General features: G+C 38.4%; 1 protein-coding gene across 1 annotated transcript; it reads right to left on the bottom strand.

Annotated features, from left to right (window-relative positions):
• Nucleotides 1-6093: 6093 nt before the first annotated feature.
• On the bottom strand, nucleotides 6094-25997 carry LOC140722960 (scavenger receptor cysteine-rich domain-containing protein DMBT1-like). Its single transcript, XM_073037581.1, has 9 exons — nucleotides 25798-25997; nucleotides 19505-19836; nucleotides 17821-18135; nucleotides 16893-17210; nucleotides 11712-12026; nucleotides 9617-9934; nucleotides 9463-9537; nucleotides 7767-8090; nucleotides 6094-6221 (listed from the first exon to the last, which is right to left on the bottom strand). Exons 1-9 carry the CDS (start codon nucleotides 25995-25997, stop codon nucleotides 6094-6096), a joined length of 2325 nt encoding a protein of 774 aa, XP_072893682.1.
• Between the last annotated feature and the right edge of the window lie 714 nt (nucleotides 25998-26711).

Below are 26711 nucleotides of genomic sequence, written 5' to 3'. Positions count from 1 at the left end.
AAAGGTGGGAGATGCTGATTAAATTGGTTCCTTTAAGAGAGATAAGTAGATGAAGCTTGGAAAGAGCCATGCGGTAGGGAAATTCTCGACAGTTTCCAGAGCAGCTTATATGATGGGCAATACACTCTGTGCCAAAGACCCTATGATGTGCCGTAGATTTCCGAGTGTCTATGTTTTCATCAATACGTCCGTTAGTGGGAACACAGCAATACAAAATAACAATCTGAAAATCTGCGTATTCATCTTTCTTGATTTGGAGAAAAGGACATTCTGTCAGTGTAATACATTTCATTTGATGTAAAATCAATACTGTCAATAGTAGAAGAAGCTGTGCACTTGTTTATAAATTTGGCCTGCCAAATAAATCGAAGTTATTTCTTGTTGTATAAAAGGGGTTGCAATTAAATGCCAATACCGATAGGAATATTGTTTTCGTGAATATATTAAAGTGTCTAGATTTTAAGTGTGCAACGTAATCGCACTGACAGTGACATTAACTTTCAAATTGATTACAAGCATCGCTAAAGTATGCTACCTCAATAGAAATGTGCAACTTAATTCAAAACCAGCATATGGAATTCTTCCCGCAGTTATTATAGTAGTTCCATAGACCTTCGCTAATATTTGAATATGTCACACTTTATTGTGCTTATATTGAACAATTCTACAACAGCGTACTTCACAGACAATAACATATAGAAAGTGCAAGCAAAAGAGGGCGCAGTTTGTTTTTCGGTCTTCATCGGGCTGATGTGAAGGATGGGAATGACCCGTCGACGATTCGAGCTGCAAGTTACTTGGAAATCCTGAACTGTTGTCGTTCATTTCATCATTGCTGTCAATCGAAGAGAAAATGGAAAGCCAGATGTAAGCGAATCTAGGACTGGGGCTCTGTTCGAGAGAAAATGACTGGCGTCATATTGAGCACAAAAACACAGTTTCACCAAACAAACAACACACACAAACTGCTGGTGGAACGCAGCAGGCCAGGCAGCATCTACAGGGAGAAGCACTGTCTACGTTTCGGGCCAAGACCCTTCGTCAGGACTAACTAAAAGGAATGATAGTAAGAGATTCGAAAGTACGAGGGGAAGGGGAGATGCAAAATGATAGGAGAAGACCGGAGGGGGTGAGGTGAAACTGAGAGCCGGAAAGGTTATTGGCAAAAGGTATACTGAGCTGGAGAAGGGAAAGGATCATGGGACGGGAGGCCTAGGGAGGAAGTAAGTGGGAGGGGTGCACCAGAGGGAGATGGAGAACAGACAGAATGATGGGCAAAAAGAGAGAAAAAAAGCGGGGGGGTATCTAAATATATCAGGGATGGGGTAAGAAGAGGAGGGCGGGTATTAACTGAAGTCAGAGAAGTCAATGTTCATGCCATCAGGTTGGAGGCTACCCAGCGTTATATAAGGTGTTGTTTCTCCAACCTGAGAGTGGCTTCATCTTGACAGTAGAGGAGGCCATGGATTGACATATCAGATTGGAATTTGTCTATCTGATATCTGATATATCTATCCATGGCCTCCTCTACGGTCAAGATGAAGCCACTCTCCAACCTAATGGTGTGAACATTGACTTTTCCAACTTCCGTTAATGCCCCTCCTCCCCTTCGTACCCCATCCCTGATATATTTAGTTTTTCGTTGCCCCCTTATTTTCCTCTCTTTCTGACCATCACTCTGCCTGTTCTCCATGTCCCTCTCGTGCTCCCCGACCCATTTTTTTTCTCCCTAGGCCTCCCGTCCCATGATCCTTTCCCTTCTCCAGCTCTGTATACCTCTTGCCAATCACCTTTCCGGCTCTCAGCTTCACCCCACCCCCTCCGGTCTGCTCCTATCATTTCCCATTTTACCCTCCCCCCTCCTACTTTCATGTCTCTTATTACCTTTCCTTTCAGTTAGTCCTGACGAAGTGTCTCGGCCCGAAACGTTGACAGTACTTCTCCCTATAGATGCTGCCTGTCCTGCTGCGTTCCACCAGCATTTTGTGTGTGTTGTTTGAATTTCCAGCATCTGCAGATTTCCTCGTGTTCACCAAACAAAGTAATGTTTAACGAAGAGCAAATTGGGAGAATGTTCAATGTGGAGTGAAAACAAATAATTTCTTTGAAATAGCCATTGTTGGCAACAGGCAGTCTGCAATATTTCTGGTTTGTACAACCAGTCCGCTTCAACTTTTAAAAGTAGTATATTAAAAGAACATGTGCAGTGTGCAAATTCACATAGTTCGCTTTAAGCTCGGAAGTCATGTTTTGCACACATGAAAACAGAGCTTCTCGTAAGCCTCTGACGGAAACCTGACGTATATTTGGAAACAGAGCGTTAAGCGGACTCAAAAATACATCAGAAAATACAAGGCAATCAATGAATATATATGTCTGGTTACTGTGGATAGGCTAGCAGAAAAGAAAGAACTCGTCTTGTTTGTTCTGAACAATATCGGCAATAGAGGGTTGCAGAATATCAGGACAACCGCTGTCCGTCACATTCACACAGTCTAAGGAATAAATTATGGCACCCACAGCATCATTGCGATCGTCAGGAACCAGATCAGGGAGCGATTATATATAAAACATTATTTCTGCCGATTGCCACTGTGCAACAAATTACTTGGGATGTTGAACTATTTTCTCATACTCCAAACTTGCTCATTTATTTCATTTTTTAAGGACTATAATTCAAAGTGATTTAAAAGAGGGGAATCAGTCATGTATTAAATTGACTACAGGCTTTAATAACACGCTTCTTGTAACCCAAGATCCTCACAAAACCACGAGATTGTTCAATCACATCAATACACACATGGTACGACAATTTTCTTTGCCGGTTTATGATCACAGACAGATTGGACTAAAGTACTCAAAATGAAAATAAGTGTACCGACCGTGAATATTGGAGAACATACCTTCAGGGTCTTGTGGAGCACGACATGTACTATATAGATCGTCGTCGGTGTAATATTCGACTTCATTAATGGAATGACTGGATCCAGTAACTAAAATTCAATGAAATAGATATTCAAGACATTTACTTGGTATTTTTCTTGTTTTTGTGATGAACACATCATTCAATCATCACATCAATGACAGTATCATCTTTACCATACATGGCATAATCGTTGAATACTGTTCATAGAAGGTTAAAGGAAGATGTGTGTTCCGCCTTGAATTGATAATAAAACAATCGGTACGTGTACATGGAATCGATTTTATAGCTAACTCGTGTGTGTAGTGCTTTTTGAAACGGTATCGTTGACGGATGAAGGTGACTACGGCAATCCTGCTGGAGGAGAATGAGGAAATATATAGATGGAAACAAAGATAGATTGATAAAGCAGTACGATGAAAGGGTACTTATCACGGGTTTCCTTTAAGTGGGGACAGTTAATGTTACCGGTTACAGTTCAGTCGCTATTTTAAGTAGAAATAAATTAAGCTAAAGTGACTGAAGTCGTCATCCAGTTAGCAGAACATGTTTAGAGGGAGAATGCGTTCACGTTTCTACTTAATGTCTTCGTACTAGAATGCGAGTAGGTATGTCCCTGGAAAGTTTGAAAGAGTGAGCTATAGTTCCTGGTGGGTAAATTATTCGAGAGGATAGTCTGTGAAATAATTTACCTGCTTAAATCACGCTTAGAATATCACGCTCACTTCCGGTCAGCTCATTTTTAGAACGGCATGAATCCTCAGAGACGGTGTAGAAGAGATTTAACAGAATGATGCCCGAAGTAGGGGGCGCAATTTTTAATTATAGATTGCTCGGTGTAGAGTGCTCCTCCTCAGAGCCTTTTCCAAGATCGGAAATGGCTAATATGAGGGAGCTACCTTTAATCTGATTCGAAGACATAATGCAGTGTTGTCAGTGGTAATTTTGCTAGGGGTGAAAGCGCGGAACGCCCTTTCGAGGCTGTTATTGGAGATAGATATATTAGGGCCATTTAGGAAACATTTTACGTGGCCTCGTGTGGTCAATTGCTTTATGTGAAAGCGACTAAAGAATGTGTAGGATGGGAGAGCAAAATTGATCCCTTTGTAAGTTAACAGGTCGTCACAACATCGTGAGCGTAATGAACCGTACTGTGCCATATTGCTCGATGTTCAGTGTTCTCTGTTCTACATTCTATTGCCGTACAGAGAAAAGTTTAGAAAGAAGGCTCTTCGAACTTGCTGAAAAAAGTGCTAGTTGTTTCAGGAAAGAAAAAAGGGAATGCCTCTAATACTCTGAATTACTGGAGACTATATCAGCAGATGCTGCCAGAGTATGCTTCAGATTTGTATTATTCATTGAGGTTCCAGACAATGATCGTGAGTGATATCATACCACTCTAGACTCCAGACTGAGATAGCTGAAACCTAGTTCACAGCGTCCCTCACAATTCATATCTAATGTGCTACGGAACAATGGATATGCATTTTCATCGTCTATTTACTGCATCTATTTATGCCCTCGAAGCTTATGACTTAATTCCCCACGTGCCCTAAGGTTTCCTTGCCTCTCATCCGATCTCGCCTATCACCAACCAACCTGCCCTCCTTTCCCATGCTCCAGCTCCTTATTTTGGCTTCTGTAACTCCTTTACAGAGCCAATAAAATGTTTTGGTTCTAAACGTTGACTGTTCATTCTCTACCATAGGTGCACCTTGATCTGCTGAGTTCCAGTAGAATATTGTGTGCTCTGCTCAAGATTTTCAGCATCCGCAGAATCTCTTGTGTTTATTGTGTGACACCCCATTATTATTTTTGTTACAATTTCATTTCTGAAGTAACTACACAACCGTGAGTTTTTGTTATTTCTTGATTTTGTTAACAATATTGGATGAATTGAGACGGTATCAATTTGTACATCACGGATTCTGTGTCATAATACACACCTGAATCTTGCATCTCAGAAAAATTCTGGAATGGTGGAATATTCTCAATTTCCTCATAAATTGTTTGGTAAAAGTCAACAGGTAATCCTTGGCCACTCATTAGTGTACCTAATGAAGAGGGAGTTGAGATGAATATCTGCATCAACGAATTTGTACACGAACATTAGGATTAAACTAAAATTAATTAAAATGACTTTAGTCAAGGTGAAGAGTCAGTGAACGTGATCGTTGAATCGGACTCATGTGTGCATTATGTTCCTGGCCAATCAACCGAATAAATTTGAGATCAGAAAGTCAAAGGGAACGGTACAGAAGAACGAGTATATTTCCGATCATTGTTTCATAATGAATGCACGTCACATTTGAATCGATGACGAGTTTAATATTATTATTAGATAGATGTAGATGCCATCAGTATGGCAGCGGATGGAGACAGGATGGAAATTCACACCTCACTTCAGCACATGACAGAGAATGTTTGGCTGTGTCAACGGAATTTAAAAGCATTGTGAATATAGAATGATAAGAAGATAAAGAATGGGGAAAATGCATTCTCTTACTTCTATTGGGGGAACCGAATCAGAATATTCGAGGATACACAACAGATTCTTGAAATTTATACTTCCAGATGTTCAGCGCATGGATGTATTACAGTGAAATAAACAGTAAAGCAGCTAATTTCCAAATCAGATTTAACCTTGAATTTCCATTACGACATAATGAAAATTAATAATAAATCCACGAAAAATAAGGGACAGTGAAAGCCACCATTATAAATGTCTCACGGAAGTCAAATTAATTTCGAACTAAAGCGGTGAAAACATATTTAATTTAGTCATTTTTGCACAAAAATATTTTTTTCGGAATACGCCAACAAACTGAAAACGTCACAATAAAAAGTCGTTGTAAAGATTTGTCCTCACCACTGATTGCTGATCGTCTCCATGCTATCGTGAAAAGTATTAATAACTCAATGATGAATATAATTCCAAGAGTTATGCAGACAGTAACCATGATGGATGGGGTCCAGCTTCCAAAATCTTAAAACGAAACGTAAAAACATATATTTCGATAAACGAAAAACAAACACTATAGATCCAATGCAACGAAATTTTGAGCGATGTTTAATGAATTTAATCATATATTCAGTTATCACGATTTTTGTAAGTTATATCCCTATACATTTCATGAGAGAAAGAGCGGAGCGGAGACACAAAGTCTCTTTCACAATAAAGCCGGATATGTCAGAAGTATTTCCCAGAGCAATAAACGTTCTCTCCAGCCACTTGGTATCAGATCAGGATTAACACCCCAAGCAACGTCGTGTTCAAATTCCATTTTCCCGCACATTGCTGGATTGGAACAGCAAGAGGGAAAGTGAGTTTAATTTTATGAAAACATTTCCAGGAAGAAAAATATTTCAACGTACTTATCATTGCATTTTTTCTTATCCGTCTCTAATGAGCAGAGATTTAGCTAATAATTAGCTAATAATTTAAAAAGAGTCATTCTTGGACCTCCACACCTTTCCTTTCTTCCACCACCCTCCACATTCCCCTCAGCTGTGGCGAGGAGGGAGGGCCACAGGGGTTAGGAGGGAACTGTGTGAGGGGAGTGAGGAGTGACATTGTGGGAGGGGGTGAGGAGGGAATGTTGTGGAAGGGGAGTGATCTAACACGATTAACTCAACCCAGACGAAACGCAATGGTCCAGAAAATGTTGGTAAGCTGCCGATAATTACCGCTGGCAGTCTGTATGTAACTAGCAGCTGTGGATTTTTTTTTCCATTCCACATATGCATTCATAGGCCAGGTCCACATAGCCATGTTGGTCTTTATGAAGTCAGGGCAATACAGAGGAAATGGGATCTCATAGCCTTAATATTTCTTCCTCAACGGGTGCATGGAGGGTTCAAAAATAAGTGAGCACTTGCACTCTTACAGAACGTCACCAAATCTTGAATATTATGTCCGGTCCAAAATATTATTCAACTATACCGCCGTTGAGCACACATTACATGCTGCGCTGTCGCAGGATGACTAAATACTCATCAGGTCATGCACTCTTAGCGCTGATGTCATCAGGAAGGATATACTGGAGCCTTGGGTCCACACAACTGGGCTCAGGAATAGTTATTATCTATCAACCGCTATGATCCTGCTAGGGTGCGTAACTTCAATTATTCCAGTGGTGAACAGATTCCACAACGTATATTTGCTTTCAAGGGTTACATAACTCTTGTTCTCAGTATTAACTTTTACTGATCCATTTGTTCACATTTTTTTCTGATGTTGCATTTGCGTACTTCGTTGCCTTTTGGTATTTGTTATTTTTCCACGCTTGTTTTTGTGAATTTCTTTACAATTTCTGTTATATTTCTATGTATGTACACTGAATGTCGTAGGAAAATGAATCTCAAGGCAGTATATGACGATATGTGGATATCTGATAACAAATTTCCTTTTAACTTTAATCTTTACTATCTGCAAACATCAAAACTTTCTCAAGACTATCAAATGTGCAACTAGTTGAGTCACAAAAATGTTTGAACGGGAGTGGAGTTCATGTTTTTAAGAATTCTGCATATTCCTGCTTAAAATAATTGGCGAGACGATCGGGATCCCATGCAGTTTCTAAAGCATCAATTGTTAACAGCATTTAGGCAATACAAATAATTAATTCTTGATATCTGCAGCATTAATGCGATATTTAAGCGTCAAAAATCCATACCTGAATTGTTGCGTTCAGTAAGAGTCACTGTGGAACCTGTGTACATATTGAAAATAAATTTCAACAAAAGCATCTCTATTGGTGTTTATAATTTGTTATTTCTAATTACGAAATTAACAAATCATTTGAAGAAAAATTGGAAAGGTCAGACAAAGCACAAAGCCTACCAGAACAAAGAACGATGACATCTTCTTTGTGATCACAGTCGTGTTGACCAAATGATGAGGATTGACAGCTGGACAGTAACGATTCCCTTCCGGTGCATTTTACTTCATCAAGCCAGACAGCACCGGCTGCCTGGGTCATCTTAACATCTTCTGGAGGCCAGAGAGCAAGGCCACACCCTAGCTGTCTGCAGACTACATTGGCATCGGCCAGATCCCAAGAGTCGTCACACACCGTGCCCCAGCTGTTATTAAACAGTATCTCAAGCTTCCCGGAGCAGTTGTGACTGCCGCCAACAAAACGCAATGGAACATCTAGGTATGAAACTACAAAATGAAAATTTATTTAATAATTAGTCTGGGAATCTGAAGTTCGTCAGAGGGAAAATAGAACTAATTAAATTAACAAGGACGCAACCCGGCCCACCATTTGTTAATCCAACACTATGCAAATTATACCACCTCTCTTCTGCCTCATATAATCAATATCGCTCAAATATTTACACTTGCCTACTCCAGCGGAAAGCCTTTTAAAGACGATAATTGTAAATATTTCTTATATCACTCCTCAAAGCCCGTTCCAAGCAAAATCATTCTCAATTTGGGAATAAAGGTTTTTCTCTAACACTTCACTTAAGCCGTCGTTTTGTCACCATAAATGCGTCCGTTAATGTTTGGTATGTTTTACAATGTTTCAGACTCTCTACCTGACCTGTCTCACCTAATATTATGCATCTATTAGGACTAATTTTAGGTCCGCAGAATGAGTCTGAGGTGTTTCCGTCCTTTCTAATCCAGGCAGACTCTGAGTAGTTCTCTTTTATAGCCCCCACATACTTTTTGAAATGCGATATATCCACAAACACATTTTGCAGTCAATTCCTTGCTGAATGAACACGCAACATATCTTATTCTTACCATCAGTGTCCGATTAATGTAGGCAAGTCACAGACCTTCCTCTTCAACTCATATCTCATCACGAAATGCTCAAACACACGATGAAGACACTGTCAGCCACTTTTTTTTTCTATCTTTAGTTCATAACGGCGAAGAAAATAGTCGAATACAGCTCATGCATATTTTTCAACTCCAACCATAAATTGCGGGCTTTGAACATATGTCGACCTATGTTCTGTCCATTTTACCACTTGTGTTATTTTGGTAATGTAACACAGTCTGCCTTGAGGTTTCCTTTCCTCATTTTTCCAACCAAATAGATATATTTTTCTATTGATCGCAGCCTTTATTCTTCTTTCTATATTGCCCTACAGCCTGACCGTTTTTATGCATCCTGCGGTTTACATATATTTACTACATTTATTTTGACCAAACCAACAATGTCTCTCGCCTTCGAATATTCCCATTACTTCCATCGTTCACTTCCCTCCTTCCTAGGTAATACCGATTTCCAAGTCCGTCCAGCTGGTCATAAGACAATTACTGCATATCATTTATAATCTTGCCAGATAACAAATGCTCCCAATTAATTCCAATTAACTCCCTCTAACTTCTGTCTGGGCATGGAATTTTTCACAAGACACTCCCATTTGGCAATGCTCAACAGAGTCACGGGAAACCAGGATTCTAGTCAATGCGGGCACAATTTCGTTGAGGGCAAAAGGAACGAAATTGATTTTTCTAATAGCGACCTTTATACAAGGTTTTCTGATTTCAGCAAAGGCGTTTTCGAATTCGTTACCTTCTGAAGGGAAAGAGGAGAATGTGTTTTCTTGCAAGCAGGCTTTTTCAGTGAATCCTTCCGTCATGTTGGTTTCTGTTGGCAAAACAAATATTTTGACGATTTTATACAGAAAGATGTAAAACGTAAATAGATATAAGACTCTCTTATTTACCCTCACATACAACTCCTCCGTCATTGGAATGGTCACACTGGTGTTTTCCCCACGGTTGTGACTGACACTGCCAAAGGGTCGATTCGTGTGTAGTACATTCAATCTCATCCAACCATATAGGTCCAAGTCCCTTTCCAAATTGATCTGAGTCAGGATAAATATTTTGTATTGGTCCACATTTTATTTGTTTGCAGATCACTTCTGCAGATTTGGCATCCAGTTTCTTGGAGCACACTGTTCCCCAGGTCCCGTTGTACCACACATCAATTCTTCCTTCGCATCGACTACCTCCGTTCTGCAGACGCAACCTTTTGTGCTCTGATAAGGATGCATTTGAAACAAAGGTTTTCGAAAATTAGAATACAATGGTAATCGCGTTTTTTCTACTACAGCAAAAGAAATTAGCCCTTTGTGTGTGTGTGTGTGTGTGTGTCTATATGTGGTGTGTAGAGCTAGGACAATCAAATTAAAAGAACACATTCAGTAAGAAGTGATAGATTAGCAAAATTAAGCGAAACCAAGAAGCACGGAGTGATATATTGTGCTGAATTACTGAAAGGAGAGAAGGGGTTAATGACGGAAAATTGAGGAATAGCGGACTGATACTGGAATCTCATCGGATTCACCAACAATTGAGAAAGGTAAATATTTGAATTCCTTTAGGGAAGAAGTTGAACAGCAAGGAGAAACTGTCCATCCTCTGCCCTTAAAGAAAAGTATGAACTGAGTCGTTGGAAATAAGTGGACCGAGACAAACTGTCACTTGCTGTTCGGGGCAAAAGCGGTACGTGGTTAAATGTGTTGACTGTACCTCAGTACCTTATTCTTAAGACCACACCTACTAAATCCAGACTAATAGGAGACTGTGATGAAATAAAGGCGGAATTACAATATTATTTTCATTTATTCTATCCCCCGATTCGATAACAGTATTTGAAACAGAATTTAGGATTGATTTTTTAAAAACATTATTTATATATATTCCAGGCATTGTCTTCAGAGATTCTAATGTGATCACCTACACTATTTAATCACATGCAAAACCCGCGTGTTTTGAATTCGGAAAAGCTGACGTCACATGAGCTTCCGGCTTTTTGCCACTTTACTTCATTATGCCACAAGTACTCTGATTGTGTTATCTGACGTTTATTCTTTTCTGCGGCATTACAACTCAATAGAATATTCGTCTTCTCTGGACACATTACGACCTTCCAGTCTCAGTATCAAATTTCTAACGTTGGCTTTTCTAGTTGATTTTGTTTCGGAGGGGTTCTTTTACTTCAGAGACTTTTGTACCAATTGCTTTAATAAGTGAGAAGGAGAGGTAAAGAAACATGGGGAGAAAGAAACAATAGAAATTGAAAAAATAAACTAGCAATGGTATGATTTTGAATCCAATTAGTATTTTTTGTGTTTATTACGTGGAATTTGGATTTTCCAGTTTGATAAATTGTATTATTCTGTCTCTCCTGGTTTGGATTGCTATGTTACTTCTCGTCACCAGCTGGCCCTGCGTAATTGTATGTTCACAGCTACTTACTACTGCTTTGCTCAGTAATTGAATTTCCTCAGGAGATCGGGCATTTAAGAATGGCTTGTGTATATTAGTCAGACGCACTTTTCTATGGGTCGAAGTATTTTGGATTCAACAGTTGGATCTATCTTTTGTAAGAACGCTTCGCAGTGCAGTCTTTCTCACAGCTCCTTCAGTAGTGTAAAGATTTGGTGAACAATCAGTCCACCATCAAACTGTATCGACGCAGAGACTGGTGATTATTTATTTACCTAGCTTGAGTAAAGAAAACGGGGAAACACTGGAGCGAGGGCAGAAGAGTTATTAGGCAGAATCAGTACTGAACTCAGGATGATTAATGCTATGACATTAGTAATGGGAAATATGAACATTTCAGATATGTAGGGAATAAGTTGATTGTTTCTGCATAAGTGTGCTCTCACGCATTATCAACATTTAGACAGTTCATCCTGGCCCAATGGTCTCCTTTCCTGCTTTACATTATTTATTACATCTCCGTAATCACTGCGTGCTGCAAAGACAAAGAATAATACATTTAAAGAAAATTGAAATTTTCTTTACCGGAGCAAGTCAATATCACAGCTTCTTTTTGACTGCAGTCATGTTCGCCCCATGGTGCTGATGGACATTCCCAGAGAAATGTTTCGTTACCCGAGCATCTCACTTCATCTAACCAAACTGGGAGAGAGCGTCTTCCGCAGTAAACGTGAGTTTTATCCTCCAAGGCATATCCACAACCCAGTTGTCTGCAAACCACGTTAGCGTCAACCAGATCCCAGGAGTCATCGCAAACCACGCCCCAGGATCCACGGTAATAAACCTCTAGCTGACCAGCACATGAATCTTCACTTCCGGAGAGCCGTAACTGCAAGTGGCCTATCGAACAGTAACATGGAAAGTAAAGCAATATATTGGAAATTAGAAACATCGCCAGTTTGTCGTTTATAAAGACGATTCTGCAATTATTATTATTACTCTTAAAAAGATTGTGCCGTGATGTAACAATTATTCCGGAAATGAGAATGTTTGAAATCTAAGCATAAAGTGTAAAAGTTTGGAAGAATAGAACATATCAAGAAGCGTAGAGTTGCTTCTCTCATTAAGGACGGAACTCAGCGGCTGGTATTTGGACGTTTTATCACATCTGCTGCCTTTCCATTTCCCTGCCTTTTGCACAAACGAGGAAACTACAAGCCAGTTAGCCTGATCTCAGTGTTTGGAAATATATTGAAATCTATTCTCAATGAGAATGCAGATAATTAAAAAAAAGTCTGACAAATATACTAGCCTGACAAATCTGGTGTAATTATTTTGCAGGATAGACAGAGGAGAATGGGTTGATTTTGTGGTACTTGGATCATCAAACGGCCAACGTCAACTGGCCACACATGTGGATGCTTAACGAGTTAGAGCCCATGGTATTAAAGGAAATAAACCAGGATGGATAGAGCAGTCGCTGATTGGCAGTAGGTGTGAAAACTCAATACCTCCAATTTGTCATGCTGACGTTGAGCAGGAGTTTGGTGCTGTGGCACCACTCCTCCTGATTTTTAATATCCATTCAAAATGCTGTTGTGTCACCAACTTTGATTCCGCGTTCGTCAGTGGTGTCGTCAGCAAATTTGAGTATGGCAGAGGTGTAGTTTAAAGCGAATGAAACACGAAGCAGTGCTCGCAAACTTTTGGATCACCAGTGCTGATGGAGATTTTAGACCAGACGTTGTTGTCATTCAGAACATATTGTGTAGGTCAATTGTATATTAGTTATTGGGGTACCCACTTCAACTTTCTGATCAGTTTTAATGGGATGGTGGCATTTTATGCTGAGCTGCAGTGAAGAAACAGCCCTATAATGTGTGTATCTTTGCTGTCCAGATGTTCCTGGATAGTATGAAGAGCCAATGAGATGACATCGTTAGTGGACCTATTGCACCGGTAGGCAAATTTGCGATGTCATGGTCCTTTCTGTCAAACCCCACCTTGCTGTTTATCTCCGGAATTGGGCCTCAATCCCCTCGTTTAACTTCCAATCTTTCTCAGATTCCACTAACTACACTCTTCTGCTTTCCATCAGAAAATGCAGGATAAAATCAACAAAGAGCTGACAGTTCGTTTGTCGACTCCGGTGTGAGTAACTTCGATTAATTGTTCTTAGGACTGTCAGTTCTAAGTCTAACATTGCTCCTGGATTCTCTACAAACCCTGGACTCCGGGTAAAGACTCTCCTGGATACCGATTCCACGCTCGCTATGTCAATAACGCCTCCCAAATCAGCCTCCGCGCCCGTGTTCTGCACTTGGGTTCGTCCACCGACACGCTGTGTAATACGGACATATCTCCTCTGAGGCAGAGGTTGATATGTTCCATTAACAAATTCTCTAAACACTTCCTCATTATTGCTGCCATTGTAACTGACCGATAGTTCTTCAGGCAGATCATCAGGTTCTCATAAGAAATCGGTATGCGACGTTTACTTGTACCTCTATCAGACTGCCGAAGCAAGATGCTAAAGATCTTCCTGAGCACGCCAAGCAGTTGATTGGCTCAGGTCTGAAATACCTGGCCAGATATCCCTTCTAGGCCGGATGCTTTTGGTGACTTTGCCCTCATGAACGCTAATTGCATGCCAGCTTCACAGACTTAAATCACAGAATTATCGGGGGTTTCGGGAATTCTTGGTTTCTCGTCCACTTTAACAGTTAAAGCGGGCATAAAATGGATTGAGCCCACCTGGAAGCGACAGGTAATGTTGCAGCTATATAGGAAGCTGGTCATACCCCACTTGGAGTACTTTTCTCAGCTCTGATTGTCTCACTACAGGAAGGAGTTGAATGCCATAGATGTTGCCTAGATCGGCGAACATCCCTTATGAGAATAGGTTGAGTGATCTCGGCCTTTGTTTCCTTTGGAGCGCCGAAAGTTGAGTGGGGACATACTTGAGGTGTATAAGATTATGAGAGGCACTTTTTCCCCACAGAGTTGAAATTGCTAGCGCGGGAGGGCACAGTTTTATGGTGTTTCGAAGTAGGTACAGAGGAGGTGACATGGGTAAGATTTTTTTAACGCAGGGAGTGGTGACTGTGTGGAATGGGTTGTCGGCGACGATGGTGGAGGAGGATACGTTAGCATCTTTCAACAGACTCCTGGACAGGTACATAGAGGTCAGAGAAATAGAGAGCTGTAGGTAAACCTAAGCAATTTCTAGGGTGAGGATATGTTCGGCACTGCTTTCTGGGCCGAAGAGGCTGTATTATGCTGTAGCTTTTCTATGTTTCTATGATTCTTGTGTAGTGTGGGAATGTCCTTCTCCCCTGGCATTTCTTCCTGGGCATAGTACCATGGCCACATGTAGCTTTCCTGCTCACCGGTCTAGTATGCCTCTTATCTGGTCCTCGCCAGATTGCGAATCTCATGTATCATCTAATTTTTCGTTTCTGAGTGATTTTGTACGTCCACACTGGTCTATAATTAATTATATGAAGTATGTAAGAGCCATGGTGTTTTCATTCAGATCCATAGATAAGTTCTTGAACTCAGCTCAGTCCTCCGAAGAAAAGCATCCCGTAGCCGTCGCTCCTTCCTCCTGCGACGTCCCCTTTGCTGTCCAATTAGATAGCGCTTATCTGCTTTTCTGCAGGTACGAGAAAGGCGACCACTAAATCAGATTTACCGAAATCCGCTACGGTCATGGAATGACATTTTCCTCAGTTATATATCCGAATATACAAACTACAAGAACGACAAATTAAGAATTGCTCAGTTAGATCGCGGGAAGATTCTGGCAGCGATGACAACAGATGAGAAAAGGCTGAAATTTCTGGTCAGGATAGGCAGGACAGATATGTCCCGCAACGGAAGAAATACTCAAATGGCAGGAGTAGGCAACTGTGTCTGACAAAGGATGTTATGGAGAGAGTGATATTTCAAACGAAAAATACTTGGAAAACACAAAGGTCTGAAGGTAGATAAGTCAACTAGACGAAATGGACCAAATCCCGGAATTCTGAGAGAGTTTGCAGAAGAGAAAACAGATGCATTGGTCGTGACCTTACAAGAATTACTTCATTCTGGCTTGGTCCTGGAAGACGGGAGAATTGCATATATCACTCTACGAAAGGAGGAAGGAAAAGGAGAGAGAATTATAGTCCAGTTTACCGATCCACAGTGGTTTGGAAAGTGTTGGATTCTATTATATCTGATGATGTCCCAAGGTACTTGGAGAATAATGATAACATAAGTCAATGTCAGCATGTTTTGTGCTGAGGGAAATCTTGTCTGATATACGTGTTAGAGATCTTCGAAGAAGTAATAAGCAGAGTGGACAAAGGTGAGGCAGTGGATGTCATTTACCTGGACCTTCGAAGTCGATTAATAAGGTGCTACACATAAGGTTGCTTAACAAAATTAAATCCTACGGCGTTTAGGAAAGGAACGGAGATAGATAATGGAATGGCTGATAGGCAAGAAGCAGCGAGTGGGAATGAAAGCGGCCCTTTCTGATTAGTTGCCAGTGACGCACAGTGTTCCTCCGGGGTCAGTATTGGGACCGCTGCTTTCCACAATGCTTTCAGTGATTCGGATGATGGGTTTGATGGTCAAAGCTTGCTGATGTTACGAAGAAGTGTGTAGTGGTAGGTAGTGCTGAGAGTCCAAAATGCAGGCAGCAGGTGTTAGGCAAATTGGAAGAATGGGCAGAAAAATTAGCGGATGGATTACAGTGTTGGAAACGTATGACAAGGTATTTCGACAAAAAAGGAGCAATATGCGGACTATTATCTAATTGGGGAGAAGTTTCAAACATCAGAGGTGCAGAGGGACTTAAGAGTACAAGTGGAAGACTACCAGAGATTAATTTAAAAGTTCAGTCTGTGGGAGCAAAAGACCAATGTATTGTTGACATTGCTCGTAAGTGGAATAGAATATAAAAGCAACAAGAAAATATTGTACCTTTATAAGACACTAGACAGACCGCACTTGGAGTATTCTCAGCAGTTTTAGCCCTATCTTTCTGAAAGGGTGTGCTCTTATTGCAGAGAGTGCAGAGAAGATTGACGATGATGATTCCGGGAAGGAAGGTGTTAACATCTGAGGTGTGTCCGGCAGGTGGATCTGTACTCACAGGTATCCCATTGAAATCTACTGAATGTTGACGGGACAAGATAGGGTGGGTTTGAAGAGGATGTGTCCTATGCTGTGGGTATCCAGAAGTAGATGACGCAGCCTCAGTTTTGAGGGGCGCCCGTTTAAAAGAAGGGTACAGAGGAATATGTTCAGCCATCTAGTAGTAAATATTTGTAATGATATGCCACAGACGGCGGTGGAGGCCAAGTCGGTATGGACAGTTAGGGCGGAAGCTCATCGTTACTTGATCAGACAGAATACCAAAAGATATGGCCAGAAGGCAGGTGTATGGTGTAGATTGTAATCCGAGATCAACTTTGATAGATGCGTAGCAGATTCGGTGGGCTGAATGGCCTAATTCTGTTCCTATGACTTTTTTTATACGATAGCATCAAATTTGCTCACAACCTACTACAATTTTCAGGATAAACCTATCAAAACACAAGTGCAGCAAAATAAATTGGAATCCCTGCAAGAGGGGAAATGATTGTCAACGCCGATTTGATGAAACAAATGGAGATATAAATATCGTCAAGTCTCAGTGTTTCTAAATGTATTTATCTATAATTAATAGACACACGATATTACAAATTAATATTTCCACTTTTCCATGTTATTCACCTGAACACAGGACGCCAATGCCGATGGTGTCGGAGGAAGACCGATTCAATATGGATGTCCTGCAGTTTTGAAGATGCGATTCGTTTCCTTCACACTGAAGGTCGGTCACCCACACGGGCCTGTCTTTCCCACTGTGCCCAGAGGCGATGTAGGAGGAGGATGTGGCCACACCGCAACGCAGTTGCTTACAGGCAACGTTGGTTTCATTGATATTCCAGAAGTTATCCTGAATTCTGCTCCATCTGCCGTTATCGTAAACCTCCACCTGGCCGTCGCAGCGGCTTCCCCCTTCGGTCAGCCGCAGAGACCAAATGTCATCTATAATATGGATGGGATTGTGTAAAACAGTTAATAATTAGCCAATGTATCCCAGATATGTTCAGCTATTAGCGGCAAAGATTAGTTTATACACTGATTTCCTACAAGGTAATCACCCCAGAAGCCATTTAACCTCTCTTCTCAATCCGCAGGATAAAAAAAGACACACACATAGCGGTTCTGGGTATTATTCTTACTCGCCGAACATAAAGGAAGCCATTTTTAAAATTATTATCAGTCGTCGTATTTTTCAACAGTTTATAATATGAGTGAATTCACCTGCAAATATTACATCTTTATTTTTACAGATTCTAAAATGGTACTACAATTATTAACTTGAAACACCAATTGGCATAATTCTCTGCACTTTCAAATATTTTTTCCTCACATTTTAGTTTTATTCACTGTGTACTCACGGTCTGGATATCCACAATAAAACAGTCCAAATTGCAAACACAGATTGTTGCCACAAAAATTTAGAATCGTGACATAGTTTTGCCGGAAAATATTGGATACAGTCAATTGTTATTTTTGCTTATTTTTGTCTCTGTTATGGATATCTCTACGACCAAAGAAAGGTTTCATTCAGACAAACGCTTCAACAACTCACCGGTGCAGATCAGGCCGGCGTCATCTCCATGCGAACAACTGATCTGACTCCACGCTGAGACTTGACAATCAGCTAATCGGGACTCATTGCCCAAACAAATGTAGTCATCCTTCCACATTGACTCGTTTCCTGAGCCAAAGTATGCATCTCTGGGAGTTGCATTTACTGCACCACACTGTAGCTGTTCACAGACCACGGCAGCATCTTCCAAGCTGAAGTACTCATCACAAAGTGTTCCCCACTGGTCCCCGTGCCGAACTTCCACCCGGCCGGAACATCTGTTGTCCCCATCAACGAGTCGTGCTTCATGATTCCCTGTTTTATTCATAAAAGAAGTCAGTTAATTAATCGCAACATAAACCAATTAAAAGAACTTGCACAGGATAAGACCGCCTTCCAGTGCGTCTGCTCGGCAGAGCTTCGCGAAAATAACACCGTATAGCACTATGCAGACATGTTATTTTTTTTAAAATCTGATTGACCTGCAATCATTTTTCAAATGAATTTTCAGAGTGTTGTGAATAATATGCATATACAACGACAGGAATCTCGCGTTATTGAAGGTTTTTAACAGAATGAATACCATTGTTTTAAACATTGGGCCATGCAGGTGAAGAAGGGGTTCCTTTTCTGATTTCTATACAGTACTCCTGATTCTGTTGATCGTTCAGTTTCATGCCCATCACTCAAAATGTTATATTCTGTCCAAGTTGAAAATACCGTTATTCAGCACCATATTCGACCCATGCAGTTCTTTCCCAGTCAATGGTCGATAGGCATATGTATTACATTTATTTATTTTCTTATTTATATGTAATATTTGAGGATGCTTCATGAAGAAGGGTCAATGTTTTCGGGCAATATTCATTAACCCATCAACGTATCAATACTGAAATAAGTGATATTTAATTGCTTTGTGTTGTTAGAGATAGCCGTTATAGAGCTAGAAAACCTGCTGCGCATTTTAACATTTAATCCGTTTTATGTCTGTGCTCAGACATGTGACAAAATCCAGTATCATTAAATTTATTCGAATTAGTAATTTTGACGTTGAGGTGTACGGTATAATTTGAAAGGCGTGCTGAGAAAATTTGCGGAATATACTTCACACTCAATTTCTAAAGGAAAATACTAGTTCACATTCTTTATATATATTTTCCACTGCGATAATGTATTGTTTAATTTATAATAACGCTGCATGACCAACTATTTTCCGACAAACATAGAAATGCGTATGGCTGTGCAGGCTTATCTTTATGAACTTAACGCATCTTAACCTGCACGTTTCTGTGAGAGTAGTATCATCGTACATAAAGCCTGTCATTAAGTTCCCCGATGAAACAAATTTCACATCATTAAGGACACTCAGTGTCTTGATGCAGAAGTAAATGGGTGAATCTACAAACTTCCTTTGTTCTAGGCTATCTAGTTTTATTAGCGTAATTGTTACGCTTCTGTTGGTGATTTTTGTTTTCAACTTATTAGCAAATATCAAATATCCTAATTTATTTCGTCGAAACCAAATTGAAGTCAAACATTATTTTATTCTTCCAGCACTTTCACCCTCTTAATCTGTCCGTCAATGTCAGATGAAAATCATAGTCAACAGCGCTCCGCTGATGCAATTTCCAAATCGCTAATGGGAGAATTATCTGTAACAGATATCTAGATCCTAGGTACTCACCAGAGCAGATCACACCGACATCATTCTCATGGGTGCAACGATGAATTCCTGAGGAAAATGGACAGTCCCATAGCCTCGACTCATTACCCTGACATTCAAAGGCATGAGTCGAAACATGTCCTGTTCCTTCCCCAAAATAAGCTCCTCCCCGCACAGCAACAACGACTCCGCATTGAAGCTGACTGCACACCACGTTGGCATCATTCATATCCCAGTGCAGATCACACACCGTTTTCCAGGTGTCTCCGAATTGCACTTCCAGTCTTCCCGAGCATTCATCATTTCCGGACACCAATCTTGGAGCTCGGTGATCTGAGAACAATATGAAGCACAGTCAGGGAAAAAAAATGGACAATATGCAGCGAATTCCTTTTTTTTAATTGAATTTTGAAATAGGTTACAGAACGAAAAAAAAATTATCAACCCTTCCCCCTCCCCTTAACCCCTCCCGCCAACATATCCCTATTGAAAAAAAAAGAAGTAAAAAGAAAGAAAGAAAGAAAGAAAGAAAGCCTGGATATCGGAAGATCCCCACATGCTCCATAGAGTTCATAGTAGCTTTAATATGTGCATTTCTTTCCTTCCCCAGATAAACAATAATTTTATCTTCGGAGCATCTATATATTTAATCCTATTCTTTGTAAATATGGGCGCCAAATTTTCAGAAATATTTCATTTTTATCTCTTAAATTATAAATATTTTTTTCAAGTAGGATGCAGCTAAAATTTTTATTCTTCCAACGATCAATAATTAAGTATGAATCCGATTTCCAAGTAACTGCAATAGCCTTTTTGGCAAATGCCAATGCAATTTTAATGAATTCTTTGTGATATTTATTCAAATTGGATTTCGATTTTATCCCTTCAATGTCGCCTAGTAAAAATAATGTTGGATTATGTGGAAGTTGTATTCCAATAATTTGTTCCAGTAAAACTCTTAAATTTGTCCAAAAAGGTTGGATTTTAAAACAAGACCAAGTAGAGTGTAAAAAAAGTACCAATTTCTTGATTACATCGAAAACATTGTTCAGATAAATTTGAGTTTAATCTATTTATTTTTTTGGTGTAATATATATTTGATGTAAAACAGTTATATTGTACTAATCTTAGTCGAACATTTACTGTATTTGTCATACTGTCAAGACATAATCTTGCGCAACTTGTTTCATCAATTTTAATATTCAAATCAGTTTCCCAGTTTTGTCTTGACTTATGAATTCCTTGTTTAATTGCCTATTTTTGAATCAAATTATACATACCAGAAATAACTTTTTAAAATTTATCCTTTATGAATTAAAGTTTCTATGTCATTAGGTATCGGCAATAATATTGTTTGACCCAGTTTATCTCTTAAATAAGCCCTTAATTGGAAATAACAAAAAAGAGTGTTATTTGATATTTTATGTTTATTCTTTAATTGGTCAAATGACATTAATATACCTCCTTCAAAACAGTCTCCTATATATCGAAACCCTTTGTGAAACCAGTTATATAAAAATGGATTATCCATTGTAAAAGGGATAAGTTTATTTTGAATTGAAGGTCTCTTTGCTAATAAAGATTTCATTATCTCATCATTAACTTTTACCTTATTCCATAAATCAATCAAAAGACCAAGGAGATGGTGGTGGACTTTAGGAGATCTAGGCCTCATATGGAGCCAGTGATCATTAATGGAGAATGTGTGGAGCAGGTTAAGACCTACAAGTATCTGGGAGTACAGTTAGACGAGAAGCTAGACTGGACTGCCAACACAGATGCCTTGTGCAGGAAGGCACAGAGTCGACTGTACTTCCTAAGAAGGTTGGCGTCATTCAATGTCTGTAGTGAGATGCTGAACATGTTCTATAGGTCAGTTGTGGAGAGCGCCCTCTTCTTTGTGGTGGCGTGTTGGGGAGGAAGCATTAAGAAGATGGACGCCTCACGTCTTAATAAGCTGGTAAGGAAGGCGGGCTCTGTCGTGGGCAAAGTACTCGAGAGTTTAACATCGGTAGCTGAGCGAAGGGCGCTGAGTAGGCTACGGTCAATTATGGATAACTCTGAACATCCTCTACATAGCACCATCCAGAGACAGAGAAGCAGTTTCAGCGACAGGTTACTATCGATGCAATGCTCCTCAGACAGGATGAAGAGGTCAATACTCCCCAATGCCATTAGGCTTTACAATTCTACCGCCAGGACTTAAGAACTTTTTAAAAGCTATTATTAATGCTTTTTGAGATAGTGATTTAGATGCATATCATATTTTTTACTGAGTTAAGTATTGTATGTAATTAGTTTTGCTACAACAAGTGTATGGGACATTGGAAAAAAAAGTTGAATTTCCCCATGGGGATGAATAAAGTATCTATCTATCTATCTATCTATGTTTTAGTATAGGAGATTCTTTCTTTTCCCGTATCCATTTAGGTTCCCATTTATATATAAAATCTTCTGGTACATTTTCTCCTATTTTCTCTAATTCTATTTTAATCCATGCCGGTTTATCTTCATCAAAAAAAGATGCAATAAATCTAAGTTGATTTGCTTTGTAATAATTCTTAAAATTTGGTAATTGTAACCCTCCTAGGTCAAATTTCCATATCAATTTTAACAAAAATATTCTTGACATCTTACCTTTCCAAAGGAATTTCCTCACAATTTATTTAACTCTTGAAAAAAATTCTGCGGTAATTGTATTGGTAGTGTTTGGAATAAAAATTGTAATCTAGGGAATATATTCATTTTTACAGCATTGACTCCACCTATTAATGTTATTGGTAACATCATCCATTTATCAAGATCCTCTTGATTTTTTTAATAATGCAAATAATTTAATTTATATAAATTCTTTATATCATTATCAACTCTTATACCTATATACTTTATACCATTTATCGACCATCCAAATTGAGTTATTAATCGACATTGACTATAATCTCCTTTAATAAGAGGTCGAATTTCACTTTTATCCCAATTTATTTTGCACCCTGATATTTTCCCATATTCTTCCAATCTAGAAGATAATTTACGCAACGAATGCAATGGTTTAGTTAATCAGAACATCATCAGCAAATGTTAATCTTATATTCCTCCTGATTATCTCTGAAACCCATAATATGAGTCAGTTCTAATTAATTCAGCTAATGACTCTATCGCCAACACAAATAAAGCAGGTGATAATGGACAACCTTGTCTAGTTGACCTTGTTGACTGAAATGATGTTGAAATTTGGCCATTTGTCACCACTTTATAAAAGATGCTCCTAATCCATATTTTTTCCAATACCTTAAATAAAAAATCCCATTCCAATCTATCAAATGCTTTTTCTGCATCCAAAGCATCTGCCACACGCATTTCTTCCCTTTTTTGGGCCAAATGAATTCTGCTAAGAAACCGAGTTACATTATCTGACGATTGTCTATTTTTAATAAATCCTGTTTCGTCCATGTGTATTAATTTTGGTAAGTATTTAGATAATCTAGTAGATAAAATCTTTGCTATTATTTTATAGTCCGTATTCAACAAAGAAATAGATCTATACGATGTTGGCTTTAAACGATCTCTGTCTTTTTTTGGCAATCCTATTAAAATAGCTGTCGAAAAAGATTCTGGAAGTTTATGCATTCTTTCCACTTGGTGTATTAGCTCCATAAAAGGAGGAATTAATAAATCTTTAAACTTTTTGTAAAATTCAGGTGGAAAACAATCTTCTGCTGGAGATTTATTACTCTGAAGTGATCCTAGAGCTTCTTCGACATCTTTTGATGTAAAAGGCACATCTAATCCCTTCTGATCTTCCAAATTCAATTTTGGGAGAGTTATTTGTGATAAAAACCTTTCTATCTCAACAATATCATTTTGTGATTCTGATTGATACAGTTCAGAATAAAAAAAAATAAAAGTTTCTTTGATTTCTAAAAGTTTATGAGTAATTTTATTTACACATGTTCTAATTGCATTTATCGTTTTGGAAGCCTGGTCTGTTTTTAATTGCCAAGCAAGAAGCTTGTGTGATCTTTCACCTAGTTCATAGTATCTCTGTTTAGTTCTCATAATTCCTTTTTTCTGTTCGGTATGTCTGAAGTGTATTATATTGTAGCTTCTTATTAACAAGTTGTCTTTGTTTTTCTTCTGTCATATATCTTTCGGATTCTTTTTTCTAATTTTGTAATCTCTTTTTCCAATTGATCTATTTCTACCATATATTCCTTCTTAATTTTAGAAGTATAACTTTTTATCTGGCCTCTCAAATATGTCTTCATCGCTTCCCATAATATAAATTTATCATCAACTGAATGTGAGTTGGTATCTAATAAAAACTGTCTGTTTTTTCATAAAATCACAAAAATCTTGACGCTTTAATAATATTGTATTAAATCTCCATGTGTAAATCGATTCCTCCTTATCCATCATTATCATTGTCGTTATCGGGGGCAGTGATCTGACAATATTCCTGCTTTATATTCCATATTTTTCACCCTGTCTTGAATATTCGCTGATAGTAGGAACAAATCTATCCTTGAATAAGTTTTATGTCTATTTGAAAAAAATGAATAATCTATTTCTCTTGGGTTAATTCTTCTCCATATATCAATCAAATTAAAATCTTTCATCAATGATAAAGTTAATTTTGCTACTTTTGCTTTTCTAACAACCTTTGTTGACCTATCTAAAACTGGGTATAGACAAAAGTAAAAGTTTCCACCTATTAAAATTTTATCGTGTGCGTCAGCCAAATTCAAAAAAAGCCTCTTGCATAAATTTTACATCGTTTGCATTTGGTGCATAAACTTTCATTAGAGTCCATAGTTCTGATAAGATTTGACAATGTATAATTACATATCTTCCCGCAGAATCAATTAATACAATGTATTTTAATTGGTTAGGTTTTGTTGACCAAAATTGCAACTCCCCTCGCTTTTGAATTAAATCAAGGTGCTATATCATTTCCGACCCTATCTCTCTTTAATTTCTGATGTTCTATCTCTGTTAAATGTGTTTTTTGTATAAAATTATCTATTTTCATTTTCTTAATGTATCTTAAAATTCCTTTTCTTTTCACCGGTCCATTAAGCCCATTAAGATTTAAACTTAAAAAAATCAGTAAATTAGTCATTATTTTTAACGGTGTTACACCAGTCTATAATAATACATAATATTTCAACTCTCATAGTACCTTGGAGAATTATTTTAAAATTCTCCATGTTGCTATGTGTCTCCCCTCCGATCATCCAGGCAAAGAAAGAAAGATAAAAGAAAAATAGATTATAAAGAAAAAAAACCCTGCTAATGTTGTGAATGAAAAAAACACACATTTTTATTCTCATTTTACTTTATTCTCAAATTTTTATCATACTCCGCTGTATCATATAATTAAAAATATATTTAAATATTCTTCTGTCCTTAAAGTCCATCAACGCACTTCAGTGTCCCCGTCTTCATCTTTAATTAGTTTCGCTTTTAAATCTTTTCTGTGTCTAGCGAATATTTGGGAGTTCTTGTGCAAACTCTTCTGCATCCCGATGATCAGTAAAAAATCTTCTTTTTCCATCACCCAAAAAAATTATCAGTGTTCCCACGTGGCGCAATATAATTTTATAACCCTTTTCCGATAAAACTTTTTTCGCTGGGTTAAATTCCTTCTTTCTCTTCATAACTTATATCAGGATAGAAAATAACTGCTTTCCCTTCTATAATCAATGGCTCATTTCTCTTTCTGGCACATTGGGCAGCCGCCTTCAGGATCTTTTCTTAATCTTGATATATAAAGCATTTTATCAAGATTGATCGTGAGTTTTGATCAGGTTGAGATTTTTGTCCTAAGACTCTGTGGACCCTTTCGATTTCAATCAACTGGGTTCCCTTTTCTATTTCCAAATTTTCCGGGATCCATTTTTGAAGCAAAAATATTGGATCCTCTCCCTCTATTCCTTCTTTAAGACCAACAATTTTAATATTATTTCGTCTACTAAAATTTTCAAGCACGTCTATATTTTCCATCAGTCGTTTTCTTTCTGATGTCCAGACAAGAATATTATCTTCCATTTTATTCACTCTATCAATAGTGTTTCCCGTTATTCCTTCCAGCTTTTTAACTTTCTTGTCCATTTTCTCCTGTTTTTTTACCATTTTATGAAACATAGTCTTCATATTTTTAATATCTTCTTTTATTATTTTTAATGTTTTTAATTATTTTAATTCATTCATTCTTTGCACCAAAGCTTCTTTTTCGTCTTCTTCTTCTTCTTTGTCTCCAGAATACCTTCCACCTCCAATCTCTTCCTGTTGTCTTCTTTTACCTCCTCTTCTACATCAGAGAATCCGAATCCTCCTCGGGTTCATTTTCACTTCCGCTTCCAATCGTAGCAAGGATTTGTAGTTCAAATTGCTCATGTTTGTGCATGGCCTTTCCTGCGCGCACGCGCAGTTCCTGTTGTTCCTCCTTGGAGACTGTTGATATTGCCGCCGATTTCTGTTCTGTATCGCCGGAGTGAGTCCGAGGCTTCTTCATGGTGCCCGGCCGAGCTTGTATTGTCTTCAAAGTAGAAATTTTCTTCTTTGTCTGTTTAGGAGGCATATCTAAGGAAAATCCTGAGTAGTTTAGACGTAGTTTTTAGAAAATATTTACTTACTTTTCCTCACTTAAACATTAATTTATTAGTTATTTTACGGGAGAGCTGGATTTCCACTTATCGATCCTACGTCATCACGTGTCGTCCCCCATGCAGCGAATTCCTATTGCATTCATTGTATATAAAGTCCAAATTTGTTCTAAAGCAGATGACATGGTTTTCCACGTCCAAATTTCATAATGGGATATCGGAACTGAGTATCAAAATTTCTTTTTCCATTTGTCGTTAATGAAGGCTATATAATAGATTTTTAACACTTTTATTTGTCTTTTTTATATCCTCTTTTTACTGGAGAAAATATTTTCTTTCTTATGGTACGATAACAAAGGCATGAAAATATCATAATAATTATGGAAAAAGTAAGAACATTTATAATAATAATAATAATAATAATAATAATAATAATAATAACAACAACAATATAATCATCATCATCATCATTATCAGATACGGTGACGTTTGTATCGGAATTCCAAAAGCTTCATTCATTTTAACAAAGAGAATACGCGGAAATGGAATCGTAAAACTATATACTGCAACTTCCCCGTCGTTGCCCTGTGGTGAAGTCAAGTATTCACTGAAAAACGTGTGTA

The sequence above is a fragment of the Hemitrygon akajei genome, unplaced genomic scaffold (assembly GCF_048418815.1).
Source record: "Hemitrygon akajei unplaced genomic scaffold, sHemAka1.3 Scf000095, whole genome shotgun sequence".
NCBI lineage: Eukaryota > Metazoa > Chordata > Chondrichthyes > Myliobatiformes > Dasyatidae > Hemitrygon > Hemitrygon akajei.
The sequence above is the reverse complement of the archived record's forward strand: the minus strand, read 5'-3'. Positions and strand labels throughout refer to the sequence as shown.

Coding starts and splice junctions, on each gene's coding strand:
- LOC140722960 (XM_073037581.1), bottom strand. CDS start 25,997: ATGAAGAAGCCTCGGACTCACTCCGGCGATACAGAACAGAAATCGGCG. Junction 19,837..25,797: donor GAGGATTCGGATTCTCTGAT/GTAGAAGAGGAG, acceptor TTTTCCCTGACT/GTGCTTCATATTGTTCTCAG. Junction 6,222..7,766: donor TGTCATCGTTCTTTGTTCTG/GTAGGCTTTGTG, acceptor GTTCCAATCCAG/CAATGTGCGGGAAAATGGAA.